The sequence below is a fragment of the Musca autumnalis genome, unplaced genomic scaffold (genome assembly GCF_047663935.1).
Source record: "Musca autumnalis isolate F117 unplaced genomic scaffold, ASM4766393v1 scaffold_4, whole genome shotgun sequence".
NCBI classification, from domain to species: Eukaryota; Metazoa; Arthropoda; class Insecta; order Diptera; family Muscidae; genus Musca; species Musca autumnalis.
The window spans coordinates 48,771,255-48,789,229 of record NW_027411977.1 but is presented as its reverse complement, the minus strand read 5'-3'; the positions used below and the strand labels follow the sequence as shown (position 1 = coordinate 48,789,229).

General features: G+C 40.1%; 1 protein-coding gene across 1 annotated transcript in view; it reads left to right on the top strand.

The window, feature by feature from the left end:
• Nucleotides 1-13,256, top strand: part of DopEcR (G-protein coupled receptor DopEcR) — a 136,655-nt gene extending 123,399 nt beyond the window's left edge. The window contains exons 4-6 of the mRNA XM_073985718.1: nucleotides 11,007-11,150; nucleotides 11,597-11,855; nucleotides 11,925-13,256. Coding sequence (XP_073841819.1) covers nucleotides 11,018-11,150; nucleotides 11,597-11,855; nucleotides 11,925-12,501 — 969 coding nt within the window. The 5' untranslated portion in view covers nucleotides 11,007-11,017 and the 3' untranslated portion in view covers nucleotides 12,502-13,256. The remainder of the gene's footprint in view (nucleotides 1-11,006; nucleotides 11,151-11,596; nucleotides 11,856-11,924) is intronic.
• Nucleotides 13,257-17,975: the final 4,719 nt, after the last annotated feature.

The following is a 17,975-nucleotide window of genomic DNA, read 5'->3' as shown; positions in this document are numbered from 1 at the left end:
GGGCTCAAATTAGGCCAGATAGACCCGCGGTTTCCTGTAGCGCTCATGTAACGGTAGCTGCCGTTTTTACGTTTTACATTCATTTTTCAATCGATTTTGATGCAAATTGGTATATTAAGTTTTCAGCGGATAGAAAACTTATGTACAAAATATTTTCAATATAGGTTCGCGTTTTGGAATAGCCCCCACATGCCGGGTTCCCTCATATTGGGTATTTTAAAGGTTAAAAACAAAAATTGCAGCCGATTTTGATGCAAATGTAAATTTTAAGATGTTAGCTGTCAACATAGGTCCACTTCTGGGTGAAGCCCCACAAGCCTACACATCTATTAAGGAGTAAAATGTAAATATTTTTTATTTTCATTTGTATCTATAATGTTTATTGGTCAATTTAGTGGGTCTGTACCATTAATTTTGTTAATAATGTCTTTCAGATCAAGTTCAGGTCTGCACTGCATTTCAATTTTTATTTTGGTATTTGCACCGCAGCATCTAAAAATTTAGAGGTCAAAACTGGACCATTTGCTGTGGAGTACTTAGCTAACGAATTCAATAAAAGTTTAATTAATTTCATGTACTTTGAAAATCCCTTAAAGTTCCACTAAACTTCCCAAATTTCGCACTGTGCAGTGTGGAGGAGAGTTTTGTTACTCCAACGTAGACTAAATACCAAATTACACTCATTTCGGTTGAATAATGTGGCTAAAACTAATAAATTACTGAAAGTCGGGGTACCTTTCTATGGGGTAATATATTAAAACGTGGACCTGTATGAACAAATTTCAGGTGGACATTTTATATGGGAGGCCTATATGAAAACGTGAACCTATACCGACATATTTCAAGAGGAAAATTGTATATCCCCAAAGAAGATTAAATAGCAAATTTCAACCATTTCGGTGGAATATTGAGAAGACAACCTTCAAAATACCGAAAATCGGGAGGTATTCTTTTATGGGTGCTATATGAAAACGTGAACCTATACCCACAAATTTCAGGTGGAAGGTTTTATACTTAAATACTAAACTAAATACCAAATTTCAGCCATTTAGGTGTGATAATAAAGGTAAAACCTTTACAATACCGAAAATCGGTTAATACCGTTCTTTAAGGGCTGTACTGAAAATTTTCTGAGAAAAAATTTGTAGCCCCAAAGAAGACTGAATACTAAGTTTCAGCCATTTCGGTGTCATACATTGACAACACCGAAAATCGGGCGATGCCGTTCTATGGGGCTATATCAAAAATTAAATCTGTTCTGAAAAATGTCTGGCGAAAAGTTTTGTAGAGCCAAAAATCTTGAATACTAAATGTCATCCATTTCAGGGTGATAATGAGGCTGATGCGTTTAAGTTCTGAAAATCCCATTTTCTCATATTCAATACCAAGCTCTATTCCAAGTATTGTGAGCTACATCTTGATTTCAAAATATCGACTTAGAATTTTGTGATGATCAAGAATATATGAGGAATTCTGAATAAAGTCGTACACCTTTGCGAACAGCGATTTTTGATTTCTCTATTTTTTTTTTTACTCTATAAAAAAGTATCAGTCAACTTTGCCGACAGAGATATACCTCAACCTATGTGAATTGAGGCGTTTATCTACGGACAGATCGAATGTATTTAGGGCTTTCTATGAATTTTGAGGCAATTTTTGGACGTTTGAACTTGCCAACAAAAATGTGGATTAGGATTAAAGTTCAAAAGTGTTGCGGAGGAGATACTTAAACGAATGGACCGACATAGTCCATTATGGAAGTGGATCTTATTTTGAGAGTCATATCTTTTCGATACATAAATATTGGGGTGAAAGGTAGCGAATGCATTTTGCTTTAAAAGAAATTGAGTCCATATTCGAAACTGATATACAACTGGTAGATATCACTCCCTCCAAGAGTTATCGGGGGCACACTTTTTTCGAACTTTTTTGAACTTTTGTGGCTTATCTTTAAACTTAAACTAAGTTTGGACAAAATATTACGAAGGCCAAATTTTGAACCGAATCGGTTGATCCGTTGAGAGTTATATTGCGCTCCAACCACTACACATGGTATTATAGGTTTTTTTTTTGCAACTTTCAGGTTATTTTCTCAGAAAGTATGGACTTGCCCCTGATGAAACTTGTACCGTAGTATGGGGGAAGTGAATACAAGTTGTTACAACAAAAATCAAAGCGATTCGAGAGTAGGTCTTAAACTAAACATTTCCGAAATTTTGTGTGTGAGGTACCCGAAGGTGTGGACCGATTGAGTCCATATTCGAACCTCATCTAAGCCTGGTACAAATTTCACGATTTGCAAACTATTGACCAAATCCTTTACTCCCTTCAAGAGCTGTCGTGCGCACAAATTTTCCAAACATTATCGAACTTTTGTGGGGGAGGTACCGGAAGGTGTGGACCGATATAACCCATCTTCGAACTTTAACTAAGTTTGGACAAAATATTACGAAAACCAAATTTTGGACCGAATCGGTTCATCCGTTCGAGAGTTATCGTGCGCTCCAGCCAGACAGACGGACGGACATGGCTTAATCAACTCCAAATTGTCTGAAACGCATTTCGTCCAAACATACTTGGGGTATAAGACCATTATTTCGATGAGGCACATTTTGCCCGTATGAACGTGTATATACCCTCGTTAGCATAAATGCTGAGGGTATAAATACTGTAACTTATTTTTTTTTTTCAATTATTGTTTTATTTTTAATTATTTTAGTAAATAGATTTTACTATTCCGAACAAAATTCTCCATACTTCCGAACAACCTCCTCCGAACTTCCGATCAACCTCCACCGAACAACTTCCTCCGAACTTCCCCCTCTCAACATGCCATTTCCACCTTCAACGGAACTATAGGCTATAAAATCCTCAAAATACCTGAAATCGGGTGGTATCGTTATATGGGGGCTATAGGAAAAAAAATCGACCCATATTTGGTTTCATATTTATGTATTGTCATCCAGATCTGAAAAGCGTGCAAAGTTTTAGTTCGATTGGTCAACTGCGTTGAAAATGAGTTACTGGATGTGAACTAAACAGTCACCAAAGCATGTTAAATAAGACACTGTACAAAATAAAGTAGGGTCCGTTTTTTAAAATCGTGCAGAAGAAGTTCATTTTAACAAAATTAACTCGAAGGTTATAAGACGGTAAAATTATGGCGTATTGCAATACGCCAACCCTTAGATTCGCAAATACAAATATTAACATATTAATGTAATGTAACACTGTATGTCATTTTTTGAGTCATGGTTTATTAACCACATTCTGAAACCACAGCGTGATAGAAGGCCAAAAATAAGAAGACACGTGTCCCGGCGTTTTTCGCTATCACTTCAACTTTCGCGGTTACGGTTTCGGGCCCACAGAGATCTGAGGCTATGATGTCAAAAGGGACCATTTTGTCAGGCACATATCTTTTGAACCGCTTGGAATTTGAGATTACTCGTGCAGGCAAAGTTGCAGTATAATAATTGTGAACACATAAAATCCATTCGACCTCATCTTCAAGGTCAAATCTTCAAGGTCCAATTTCCAATATATTTTTTTCTCGGATTTTAGTCTGCAGGTATCAAACCGATCAAAATTGTGGCAAACAACCAACTAGTAAATGTTCCTTATCTCAACAACAAACTTTCTAGAACATACGAACTCGGTAGAAACGGTTCTTAATGGTTAAAATAGCGATTTTTATCCTCTTTTCTCGGTTTCCGCTCCATAGATACTAACGAGAGCTACAACTTTGCTTCCACGATTAAATCCAAATTCCTCACGGTTAAGAAGATATGTGCCTGACAAAATGATCCCTTTTGACATCAAGGCCTCAGGTCTTTGGGGGCCATAACCGCGAATGTTGAAGTGATAGGATAAAACGCCGGGACACGTGTCTTCTTATTTTGGGTCTTCTATCACGCTGTGGTGTCAGGATATTGTTAATAATTTTCGTGTCGCAGTGTAATATAATAACCCATATGTTTGGAAAAATTATTGCCTAGTTTAGGCAAGCAATTCAAATGTTTAGCAACAAAACAAATTGAAATATTTCAAATTTAGAACATCTGGCCAAAAGAAAAACACATGTCCGCATTCCGCTCGTTCACTGGTTCGTTCATATGTTCCACATGTTGGTCGGGTAAATTTAATGATTTTCTTAAATTGTGTTATTAAATTGAAGAAAATTCAATCAATGGCTGTGTTTTTTTTCGTTACATGCAAGGTTAGGGTTATTGTAACCTTCCAGGCACTCAAAAGCCCCAAAGGTGTGTTGATGTTCAATGCAAATATTAAAGGTTAAATGGAAAGGATATGAATGCCGTGGTGGCGTTTTGCTGATATGATAGGTACTATCATCATCATCATCGCCGTCACTAACAAGGATAATTGACTTAAAAGCAATAATTTTTGGCACGAAGTGCAAGGTCGTGATTTTTTTTAAACATTTACCATTGCATGAAGAAAAATGTTTTTTTTTTTTTACTTGATATAACATTGTGTGAGTTAGTGTGGCCGCTATGTGAGTAATGGTGTGAAATATTGCACATTGGTAATAGAATGTTTAAATTAGTAATAGTTCTCAAATAAATCGATGGTGCTAAAGGACACCGCCATATAATAGTGTACGTAGTAGACATATTAGAGTTGACTGCAAATTAAATAAAAAGTCGCGGTCAAAGATAAATGGCAACCATGCCATTTCAACGCTTAATTCTGCTTACTGGGCCAATGTAGTATAATTAAATTTGTCATTCCGTTTGTAACGCATCGAAAAGTTCATAAGAGGCAAGTCCATACTTCCAGAGAAAATAGCCTGAAAAGTGTAACAAACCCCTATGACACAGTGTGTAGTGGTTGGAACGCAAGATAACTCTCGTCGGATCTGCCAATTCGGTCCAAAATTTGGGTTTCGTAATATTTTGTGCAAACTTAGTTTAAGTTCGAAGATAAGCCATATCGGTCCACTCCTTCAGGTACCTCAGCCAAAAAAGGTCGGAAAAATTGTGCGCACAATAACTATTGATGGGAGTGGCCGAATTGGTCCATACTTTACACCAGATACCAGATACGTATCAGGTTCGAATATGGACTATTTTGTCCACTCCTTAGGGTACCTCCCACACAAAATTTCGGATAAGTTCACCTTAACACATGCTCTCGTCTGGCTGACTGGTACAATTCGTACTATTTTGTCCAAACTTAGATCAAGTTTCAAGATGGCCATATCGGTCACACAGTTCAAAATGTTAAGCCACAATAACTTTCGAAGGGAGTAACCGATTTGGCCCAAACTTTACACTTCGTAATATTTCTTCCTGACATAAATCAGATTCGAATGTGGACTATATTGGCCAATTTCTATGGGTACATCCCACACAAAATTCCAAAATTTTTAGGAAAAGTGCAGTTTAAGAACATGCATTTTTTTGCAGCAGGTTGTCCTTCCCATTACGACGCTACTGTTTTCAGGGAGCAACTCCATAATACCTAAGAAAATTTTCAAAAAGCTGTATAAACCCCTGTCGGCACCAATTAAAATGACTGATGAGCACGATGACTCCCAAAAATAAGATCCAATCCCATAATGGACCATGCTGGGTCATTTATTCAGACACCTCCTCCTCAGAAGTCCAACACTTTTGTGCTTTGATCCGGACTAGCCATTTTGATCTTTACTACAACATTATGTATACTTTTTTTGCTCTTGGAACCCAATACTCACTGAGTAGACAGCGCATTCCTATGGAAATGCATATATGGATGGATGGTCGTAGAGAAAATCTGATTAGACACATATCACAAAATAAAACGAATTAGGCCCAGAAACTTTCCACTCAAAATTTGTCGGTATAGGTCCACGTCTTGATATAGCCCCCATAGAACGGAACATCCAGATTTCCGGTATTTTGAAGGTTGTGGGCTCAATATCCCTCCGTAATGGCTAAAATTTGTATTAAGTCTTCCTTGCGTGTCAAAAGCTTTCCACCTAAAAATTGTCGATTTAGGTTCTGTAACGTGGTTTTGTCGTAGGCTGGGGTAGACTTAGTCATGTCCAGGGTCGCCATAAGGGTCCATTAAACCTTACGGAATAATAAGACGACTAATCTCCCTTTCCTGGGGGGTTAAATCGGATATTTATTGATGTGAAACTAATTTATAATCTACTAATGTTTAAATACGATAAGAAGGATAATTGGCAGGGGGATCGGCTACTTGGATTCAGTAAATGATTTTATGATGATCGGTTAGTAGGCTATCTGAAGATAATCGGGAACTCGGTGATTCGCTGTTTGGTTGTAGGCGATTTGACAATAATCGGGGACTCGGTGATTCGCTGTTTGGTTGTAGGCGATTTGACAATAATCGGGGACTCGGTGATTCGTGTTGTGGATGTTCGGCCACTCGGGGTTCGTATGTGTTCGGCCAGTCGGTGATTCGGGGTTCGGTCACTCGGTGATTCATGTTTTAGATGTTCGGCTACTCGGGGTTCGTATGTGTTCGGCCACTCGGTGATTCGGGGTTCTGCCACTCGGTGATTCGTGTTGTAGATGTTCGGCTAGTCGGGGTTCGTATGTATCCGGCCACTTGGTGATTCGGTGTTCAGGGTTCGGACATTCGGTGATTCGTGTAGTAGATGTGCGGCCACTCGGAGTTCGTGTGTGTTCGGCCACTCGGTGATTCGTGTTGTAGCTGTTGCCACTCGGTGTTCGTATGGTTGCTCGGGCCCTCGACTCTCGTGTTGTAGGGATTCAGCCACTCGGTGATTCAGCACTCGGCTCGGTTGTTCGGGTCGCGGTTAGTTAGTGTTACTTCTAAATTAACCTCTACAGTATACTACGAGTACTGACTAGTGGAACAACACCCGGAGGTGGAGTGGAACAACACCCGAAGGTGGAGTGGAACAACACCCGAAGGTGGAGTGGAAGGTGGAGTGGAACAACACCCGAAGGTGGAGTGGAACAACACCAGAAGGTGGAGTGGAACAACACCCAAAGGTGGAGTGGAACAACACCCGAAGGTGAAGTGCAACACCACCCGAAGGTGGAGTGGAACACCACCCGAAGGTGGAGTGGAACAACACACGGAGGTAGAGTGGAACAACACCCGAAGGTGGAGTGGAACAACACCCGAAGGTGGAGTGAAAGTATTAGCCACCGCACAAAGGGTGTAGCTCTCAAAAATACTCCCCAACACTCTGTACACTTCCGTGTAGGTTGGCGGACTACGAATACTTAGTTGTATTCAAGCCCGTGTGACTAGATCCCAGCAGTAGCAGTGAACGGTTGCACAAAGTGATTGAGAAGTACACCGTTGTTGTCATGCTGGTGATTTATTACATTGCATTATAACGCATCGTTTCCATAGTTTGGGTTTTATCAGTGTGGATGGAATTGAGTTGTTGTATAGTGGGGCCGTAATGTTGTTGGTATTATGTTCGTGATCATTTTGTCACGTTACAGTTCAGGCGTTCATATAGCCCCCATAGAACGATATCTCCCAATTATAGGTAATTTGAAGGTTTAGCCTCACTATTACACCGAAATGGCTGAAATTTTGTACTTAGCCTTCGTGGGGGGATACAAAACTTTCCCCCAGAAATTTGTTGGTATAGGTCCACGCCTTAATATAGCCCCCATAAAAACGGTACTTCCCGTTTTTCTGTATTTTGAAGGTTGTGGACACAATAATCCACCAAAATGGCTGAAATTTTGCAATGGGTCTTCATTTTGGATATTAAACGTTCCGTATGAAATTTTTCGGTATAGGTCCACGTTTTGATATAGTCCCCATAGAACGGTACCACCCGATTTTTGGTATTTTGGAGGTTGTAGCCTCATATTCACACCGAAATAGCTGAATTTCGATACTTAGTCTTCGTTGGGCATACAAAACTTTCCCCCAGAAATTTGTCGGTAAAGGTCCACTCCTTCATATAGCCCCCCTAGAACGGTACCTCTCAATTTTCGGTATTCTGTAGGTTGTGGCCACAATAATCCACCGAAATGGCTGAAACTTTGCATTTAGTTGTTGTTGTGGTTGTAACAGTGTTTATTATTAGGTTTGTATGTTCGTTATTCTGTTCATTCTGGCTCTGGGTCTATCTCCAGTTCCAGAAATGTGGCTGCTTCGATGGGATGTAACCACAGATCCACTGGAGTTAGATGAGTACTTTTGGCTGGGCAGTTGAAATGGTGTTTTGTGTCGTGCGGGCCCATGCCACATACTGGGCAGATGTCTTGCACGGCGCGGTCGATTTCCGCCCAATAAGAATTTAGGCGACTGCAATTTCCCGATCGTTGTTGTGGAACAATGTTTTTTTTTTTTGAGTTAAGCCAAAACTACTCTAGTTTGTCGTGGCAGCTGACGCTCCTCAGCTGCAATAGATGGGGGATGTATTGCGAGGACTTTATTCACACTATATTTGCTTATGGCCTTAGCAACTACATCCGTGTGAATACTATTTAAATCTGCTTGATATGCCTGTAGATCAAGGGGTTCTCTCCTCTATTGTTGGACCTCCGACTCTAGAGCATGAATATCCTTCCTGACATGCCTGAATGTGTCGGGCCTATCGAGCAGATGGTGATTGAGATGACTCTCACGGTAACACCCAAGCAAGTACTGAAACGAAGGCATCTCATTGTGTTGCTTTACTGGAAGAATCTTTGCCTCCTCATGTAGATGGTCCACTGAAGACTTGAGGAGGCACCCTGTTGCTGTTCTCACGGCGACATTCTGGCAGGTTTGAATCTTTTTCCAATTCGTATCACATAATCCCGGGGACCAAACTGGCGCCGCATAGCTTACCACAGACGGACCTATCGCGTTATATGTGGTCAACTGCACCCCAAGTGCTGCCGGTTAGGGACTTGAGGACCTTGTTCCTACTTTTCAGTTTGTCGCAGATAGCTGTGGCGTTCGCGCACGACTTGAAAGTAGTGTCGAATATGACACCTAAAATTTTGGGTCAGTTTATGGTTGGAATTCTTATACTGTCGACCATGACATTAAATTCTCTTCCAAACTGCGCTGTCCATGTGGTGAACAGAGTGGCTGTTGATTTTGGGGCGGAAATCTGCATATTCCTCGAATGGAAAAAGGTGGTAAGATCGGTTAGATAGTTGTTCAGTCTCTCTCAGATGTCATCAGGATAGGTTCCTGACGCCAGGAACGTGCAATTGACTATCCAACGTTTCAAGCTTAGCCGGAGGGTTGTCCGCTCAATGTCCTCAAACAGCGTGGAGTGCCTGACTGTATCAAATGCTTTTGATAAGTCAAGCGCAACCATCACTGTTCTATAGCACCGTCGTCTCTGGTTGAGTCCTTGACATATATATGTGGTAATGGCGTGCAGAGCAGTTGTCGTGCTGTGCTGCTTATGGAATCCATGCTGATGATCGGCAATTTGATAGCTATTGCTGATACTGGGGAGGAGTAAGCCCTCAAGGGTCTTTGCTACGGGCGACAAAAGCGAAATCGGCCTATACGATTCACTTTTGCTGGCATCCTTGCCGAGTTTCCGTAGTGGGACCACCCTGCCCATTTTCCAGATTTTGGGTGAGGGTGGATAGCGACAAGTTGAGAACTTTAGTGAGATACTCCACTCCCGGCTCATCCAGCTGCTTCAGCATTACCATGGAGATTCCATCAGGGCCCAACGCTTGGGACGATTTAGCATTCCTGATAGCATTGGCAACATAATCCATTGTAAACTGTGGTGGTCCCTCCTCGGCAGGAAGAGATCTGATGCGACGTAATACTCTTCGCCCGTCACTCTTGGGGTGCTCGACAAACTGTCGATTAAAATAACTTGCGCACCTCTTCGGGTCAGTCAACGTAACGTGATTGAGGTCATATCTTCCCTTCTTCCAGGGTTCGAGAGTTACTTAACCGTTGTCCAAGTTCCAATGTTGTAACTCTTCAGATGATTTAACCACTTGTTCCGCTTATGCTCGCCGACCAGCCTGTTAACTTCCAATGTCAGCTCCCACTCTGGGGTCATTGGGGTTTTGTTCGACGAAGCTCATCACGCTCATTTGCTAATCCCGTCGCTTATGCTGGGAAGTTTGGTCTTACTTCGGGTATTCGACCAACAGGGATATGGCGTCCGCTACCCAAACATCAGAAGGATTTGGCAGTTCTCTGAAGCGGTGATTGGTGAACTCTCTGAGACCCGGCCAAACAGCTTTCTTATGATTGACGAATGTGCGGCGTTCAGAGGTAATGAAATCGGGTGGTCTGCTAATGGAGACAATTATGGGGAGATGGTCTGATCCAAGGGAAATGACGGGTTGCCATGTAACGTGATTTGTCAGACTTGGTGACACGATGGTTATGTCTGGCGACACTCTCCTCTAATTCTGGTAGGGGCGTCCTCATTGACCGTGCAAAACGTAGAGCTGTCAATCTGCTCAGCCAGCGCTGTACCTCTCTGGTCGTTTTCGAGGCCGAATGCCACATCTCATGATGCGCATTACAGTTCCCCAGGCCCAGACGATTATGACCTTCAAAAAGCGGGCTAATGTTAGGCACGTAATCTGAGATACAGCTATTTCTAGGCGGGATGTATACGTTCAGCAACTCTATCTCGGCAGTTCCACACCTGACTGCTACCCCCATACATTCCATGTACGGGTCATTAGAGACAGGCTCAAGCGAGATAGGTCTGTATTGGACAGACTGGTGCAACATACATATGGTTGTTTGTATTTGGTCTTCATTTGGGGTATTAAACTTTCCATATGAAATTTGTCGGAAAAGGTCCACTCCTTCATATAGCTCCCATAGAACGGTACCTCTCGAATTTCGGTATTTTTAAAGTTAGCCACATTGTTTTACCTAACTTGCTGAAATTTGGAATTTAGCCTTCAATACAACTCATAGCGGAGGGTATAACAAGTTCGGCCTAGCCGAACTTAAAGCCCTTTTTTACTTGTTTACTTATTAAATCTTACTTATTCGCAGATTTATTCTCATTAATTGTTTTTTTTTTTCAAATTCTCTTTCAGACATTACAAAAATGCAGGAAATGAGTTACCTGCAGGATAATTCCAAAGTGGAGGCACTTACCAAAGCTGTTCTCATCTCCATATTAGCTGTTGCCATTATATTATCGAATCTCGTGATTATAGCCACCTATGCCAATTTCAAAGGTAAGTTGGGGGGTTTCTTGACTCCTTCACTCACACACAAAAAACAGACGTTCTTTTTCTGCTATCCAATCCAATAAAAATCCTTAACCAAAATCAAATCTCAAAAACAAAAACAATTAAATCCAAAGCAATCCTTGTTGTTGTATATGTACATATATATTATTTGTATTGAGTACTATTTCTTGGGACTGACTATATGTGAGTGATTGAGTGTTTGAGAGGGAGAGACATGATATTAAAAGAAAAAAGTATATAAAATGGACTTGACCAAGTGAAAAACTCAACGAAAGGTAAATAAACGAATTTTAGATTTTGAAATGCTTCTTAGAGAAATATTAGTATTAGAAGGCAATGCACCCCAGCTATGGACAGAAAAAGAGATAAGATTTTAATATGTTACCATTTTTAATTTTAATTTAACCCTGCTGCTGCTGGTGCTGCTCTAGGTCCCACTGAGGTCATCAATTACTATTTGCTGTCGTTAGCTGTAGCCGATTTATTATGCGGTCTCTTGGTGGTGCCATTTTCAGTATATCCCGCCTTGACCGGAGAATGGATACAAGAAGAAATAATATGCCGTTTTACCGGCTATTTGGAGGTAACGTTGTGGGCGGTATCGGTTTACACCTTCATGTGGATATCGGTTGATCGCTACTTGGCGGTGCGTAAACCTTTGCGCTATGAGACTGTGCAGACAAAAACAAGGTATAACCGTTTAAATAAATGTTTACATGTTTTTTTGATAATCTTCTTTCTCTTCTTCGTCTTTCACAGATGCCAATGCTGGATGGCCTTTACATGGATCTCAGCCGCTCTGCTCTGTTGTCCGCCCATATTGGGCTATACGGCGCCGGTGAAAAACGATGTGGCCCACATTTGCATGCTGGACTGGGGCAACATGGCGGCATATAGTATAACCTTAGCAATATTAGTATTAGGTCCCAGTGTTATATCCATTGTTCATAATTATTCATATATTTTCATAATGATGCGTAAACTGAAATCGGGCGAGCCCATACACGATAAAGAATACGCTACGGCGTTGGCCGAAAATTTATCGAATCCTAGTCATATGATGTCATTTGCATTAGTGTTTGCATTCTGGATGTCCTGGTTGCCATGGATTTCGTTACGTTTGTACGAACAGGTAACCGGTGATGTTGTGCAAAGTACTCTCATTAATTTTGGCGTCGTTTGGATTGGCGTCTTAAATTCATTTTGGAAAATAATCATAATGACCACAATGTCACCGCAATTTCGAATCGCGCTCAGAGTATTTTGCCTAACAATATGTTGTAAGACTAAGGGCCGTTTGCAAGCAGAACTAATCGGGTTGGACCCAGATGACTAGAGTCGTTAGATTTTCATGTGGCTTAAGAGTATCCAATGAATACTATTCCTAAAAAATGTCTTTATCCACTTTTTTCCCTAAAAGAAATTTCTCAAAATTAAAAAAGATGAAGAAACACTTAAAGGAGAAGAGAAGAAAAAGTAACAAAAAAGCTATATCGCCCAGCCCAGCCCACCTTTCACACAAACAACCACAGACACACGTTCTGGAACTCCTCTCTGTTGGGAGATCTATGGCAACACTACCACAACTATTTCCTATTACACTCATATACATTTTCACACACACAAACAAACACCACAATTCCCAACATTTTTTATAAAAAATTTCAAAACTCAAAACCGAAAAGTTAGTTTACTATTATTCTCACAGAAGAAGCAAAAAACAAACTAAAAATTTAATTAAATTGGTTGTAATTAGATGAAATTATAAATTTATAAACAAAAAAATTCAATTTAAACAAAAAATTTAAATTATTAAACAAATTTAGATAACAGTACGTACGTATATTTAACTTATACTTTGCAAAATTTAAATAGCAACTCTAAGCTAAAGATGAAAATTAGTGCAACTAATGTTGATTAGCATTTAAGCCTTAAATTATAAAGAAAAAAGAAGACAAAAACATTTTCATTCCAAAATAAATCCAAACTAATGAAAAACAAAAATAAACATTAAAATTTAATTATTAAGGTATTTTTGATAAGTAGTTTTAAAGGCGTACAGAAAAATAAACATTTTATGAGCTTACAAGATAGTTTTTTTTAGCATTTTTGTTTTTACTTTATGTTATTACTTTCAATTTTGTTTTTTGGAACGTTTGGAACTTTAAGATATTCAAATGAAAAACGAGTAAGGAAATCCGATCAGTAGATACAAGACGTAAATTGTTAAGTCTGGTGCCTACAAAAATGTTCAACTCGGCCTTACATTTTGGTTTCGTTTTACCAGTTTTTTTGTCAACTTTGAAGAGAAATTGGCAAATGTTTGGTCTGTCTTACTTTTGCAAAGATTTAGTCTTATCAATTATTATTTTCCAAAATACTTTTAGACATTAGAACAAGTAAGGACGTCGATAAGTTCAGCCGGACCTCCACCACGAAGTGTATTAAAGTAAATAGGAACAATTAGTTTCCTTTCTTTTATGAAAGGAAAGGAGCAGAATATCTTAACTGATAATAAACAAAACCTTTAAAAGAGCCATTATGTGACGACATTGTTGTTCTTTCCATGACATGGACCAATACTTGCAACTTTCCGAATTGAGCTTTTGTATCCTCTGGCAACACAATATTAAATTGGAAAAATCTCGGTACGATGATTTGACAAAACACATACATAAGCCTGGATATAATAGGTGATCCAACAAGAGGTACATTTTTTCAACAGCCTTTTTTGGCAGATCACGCGTGAGTCGTGTCACTTGTTCATGTTATTTTTGTTTAGTACTGTTTGGCATTTTATCATGGAAAAGCTTACGCCTCTACAACGTTTACAAATTGTCCAACTTTATGTGGGGAGTGTTTTTGAGCCTAATTTTGTTCAGTCATGAGGCATATTTCTGGCTTTTTAGGTATGTAAAAAGCAAAATTGTCACATTTAGGAATAATAGCAATTTAAAGTGATTCAAAAACTGTCACGTCATCCAGAAAAAATTACGGTCGCATCACACACACATCGCATCAATCAATGGATTTATTGAAGGAGCACTTCGGTGAGCACGTTTTGAACCAGTCGATTGGACACAAAGATTGTCTCATAGCACTCCGTTAGACTTTTTCCTGTGAGATATGTAAAGTCAAAATTGTGTGCGGATAAAGCCGCTTCGATTCCGGTCTTGGGGGAAAACATCAGATGTGCCATTCGTCAGTTACCAGTCGAAAAGCTTGAACGAGTCATTGAAAATTGGACTCAACGGATGGACCGTCTGATACGTAGCCTCGGACAATATTTGTTGACATAATCTGCAAAAAATTAATGCCAACGAATGTTCGTTCAAATGATAAAAAACATTCCCCAATCAATTTGATTTTTCTATGTTTTTTTTTTTTCTTTAAAGAAGGTAGGAACCTCTGAACGGGTCACCCTTTATATCGACAATTTGTTTGGGAGTAAGTTTTCTATCTTCTGGGAACACAAAAAATCCAATTAACGACCATTAAGTACAAAAACTAAAATCTTCAAAAAAAAAATTAATGGTGGCTACACTTATATATGAGGTGGACCTATAGTGCTTGATTTTTGCAAGGCATGGTTTGTACCTGTATAAATGTTTTGCACCTTTAGTTAGGACTAAATATCAAGTTTCAGTTATACCGGTTTAATAATGTGGCTAAAACTTTCAAAACGCCGAAAATCAGAGGGTGCCGTTCTATGGTGGCTATATGAAGACGAGGACCTATACCGACCACTTTTAGGCGGAAAGTTGTATACCTCTAACGAAGACTAAAGACAAAATTTCAGCCATTTCGGTGGGATATTGAGGCCATAACTTTCAAAATACCGAAAATCGGAAGGTACAGTCTAATGGGGACTATATGGAAACGTGGACCTATTCTGACAAATTTCAGGTGGAAAGTTTTGCACCACCAACGTAGACTAATTGCCAAATTTCAACTATTTCGGTGTTAATGAGACTAAATCCTTCAAAATACCGAAAATCGGGAGGTACCGTTCAACGGAGGCTATATAAGGGCTTGGACCTATACTGAAAAAATGCAGGTGGAAAGTTTTATACCCTCAACGAAGACTAAATACCAAATTTCAGTCATTTCGGTGGGACATTGAGGCTATAATTTTCGATATACCGAAAATCGTGAGGTACCGTTCTATGGGGGCTATATGAAGTCGTTGACCTATACCAACAAATTTCAGGTCGAAAGTTGTATACCCCCATTAAATACCAAATACCAAATTTCAGTCATTTCGGTGGGATATTGAGACCACAACCTTCAAAATATCGAAAATAGGGATGAACTGTCCTATAGGGGCTATATGAAGACGTGGACCTATACCTAAAATTCCAGGTGGAAAATTTTATACCCCCAACGAAGAAATTGAAAATTTCAGTCATTTCGGTGGGATATTGAGGCCAAATTTCAGCCATTTCAGAGTGTTTATGGGCCTAAAACCTTCAAAATACCGAAAATCGGGAGGTACCCTTCTATGGGTGCTATATGATGTCGTGGACCTATACTGACAAATTGCAGGTGGAAAGTTTTATACTCTCAACGAAGACTAAATACCAAATTCCAGCAATTTCGGTGGGATATTGAGGCCACTACTTTTAAAGTACAGAAAATCGGGAGATACTGTTTTATGGGGGCTATATGAAGGCATGGACCTATACCGCCAATTGCAAGTGGAAAGTCTTGTACCCCCAACGAAGACTAAATACCAACTTTTAGCCATTTCGGAGTGATAATGGAGCTAAAACCTTCAAAGTACCGAAAATCGGGAGGTACCGTTCAATGGGGCCTATATGAAGTCGTGGACCTATACCATTAAATTTCAGGTGGTAAGTTTTATACCCCCAACGAAGACCAAATACCAAATTTCAGTCATTTCGGTGGGATATTGAATCTATAACTTTCAATATACCGAATATCGTGAGGTACCGTTCTATGGGGGCTATATGAAGTCGTAGACCTATACCAAGAAATTTCAGGTCGAAAGTTGTACACCCCCATTGAATACTAAATACCAAATTTCAGTCATTTCGTTTAGGATATTGAGTCTATAACTTTCAATATACGAAATATCTATGGGGGCTATATGAAGACGTGGACGTATACCGACAAATTTCAGGTCGAAAGTTGTATACCCCCATTGAATACTAAATATGTACCAAATTTTAGAGATTTCGGTGGGATATTGAGACCACAACCTTCAAAATATCGAAAATCGGGATGAACCGTCTATGGGGGCTTTATTAAGAGGTGGACCTATATATATATAATTCCAATTGGAAAGTTGTATACCCCTAAGGAAGATTTAATACCAAATTTTAGTCATTTCGGTGGGATATTGAGGCCACAACCTAAAAAATACCGAAAATCGCGATATACCGTTCTATGTGGACGAGGACCTATACCGACAAATTCCACGTGGAAATTTGTATACCCCCAACGAAGGCATAAAACCAAATTTCAGCCATTTCGGACGTTGACCTATGCGTACAAATTATAAGGTGTAAAGTTTCATACCCCCTGGTGACGTAGGGAATGAACGATACCAAGGAACGCTCTTGACCGGCTTTAACATGGCAAAGCCCAGGACTTATCTTGGTCCCTCATTCATCTCAAGTGGACACTGACCTCCCCGTGGTGTCACCTGGGGAGCTGCCTTTAACGCCCGTTAAAGGTAGTGAGTTAACATGTGCCGCGCGTTCACCCATAAGAACGATAAAAACTTGGGTTGGACGGGGTGAGTTACTAGCCCCGTCAAAACAGCTTACTGTGAAAAAACAAAGAAAAAGAAGAAAAACAAACCTCTCTAAAGTTGATGACCCCCGCAAACGTATTAAGAACCATGATCTGCGAATCTGCACCTGTAATGTCAGGACTCTTTACAGAGTAGGTGCAGTTTACGCATTGGCGGATGTACTTGACAAGTACAATGCTGATATTATCGCCTTACAGGAAGTGTGATGGAATCGGGCAGACGTAAAGATCACAAACGATTACGCAATGTATTATAGCTGCCATGAAACGAAGCATGAGCTAGGTGTTGGATTCATGGTAAACCGGAGGCTTAAAAATCTTGTATCCAGTTTTACTCCGGTTGATGAGAGAATTGCCACAATCAGTATAAAAGCAAAGTTTTTTAACATCTGTCTCATCTGCGCCTATGCTCCGACCGAAGAGAAAGACGAACAGACCAAGGATATATTCTACGAGCGCCTAGAGAGTGTATATGACCGCTGCCCTGGCCATGACATAAAGATTGTTCTAGGAGATTTTAATGCTAAAATTGGAAGGGAAAATATATTCGGTCCCACGGTCGGAAAATTCAGCCTTCATGAGGTAACATCCGACAACGGAATGAGGCTGATTGATTTTGCAGCGGCAAAGAACATGGTAGTGAGCAGCACCAGATTCCCACACCTCGACATACACATACAAAAGATCTGATTGATCATGTTGTGATAGGTGGAAGACACTCGTCCAGTGTGTTAGATGTCCGATCGATTCGAGGTGCGAACATCGATTCGGACCATTTCCTTGTAGCAGCCAAGGTACCCCCTTGTCTTAATGTTGCGGCAAAAGAAGCTGGATGTCAAGAAGCTGCAAACACAACAGACAGCACAAGCTTACTCCGCTCAACTGACTCGCATGCTGGAAAACAGCACTCCTTGTCCCGATAATGTAGAAGCACGTTGGCAAAGAATAACCAGTGGGTTCAGACTGCCCCAAAAACCATACTTGGGTACCAAAAACCTCCACCTAAAAATGTATGGTACGATCAGGAGTGTC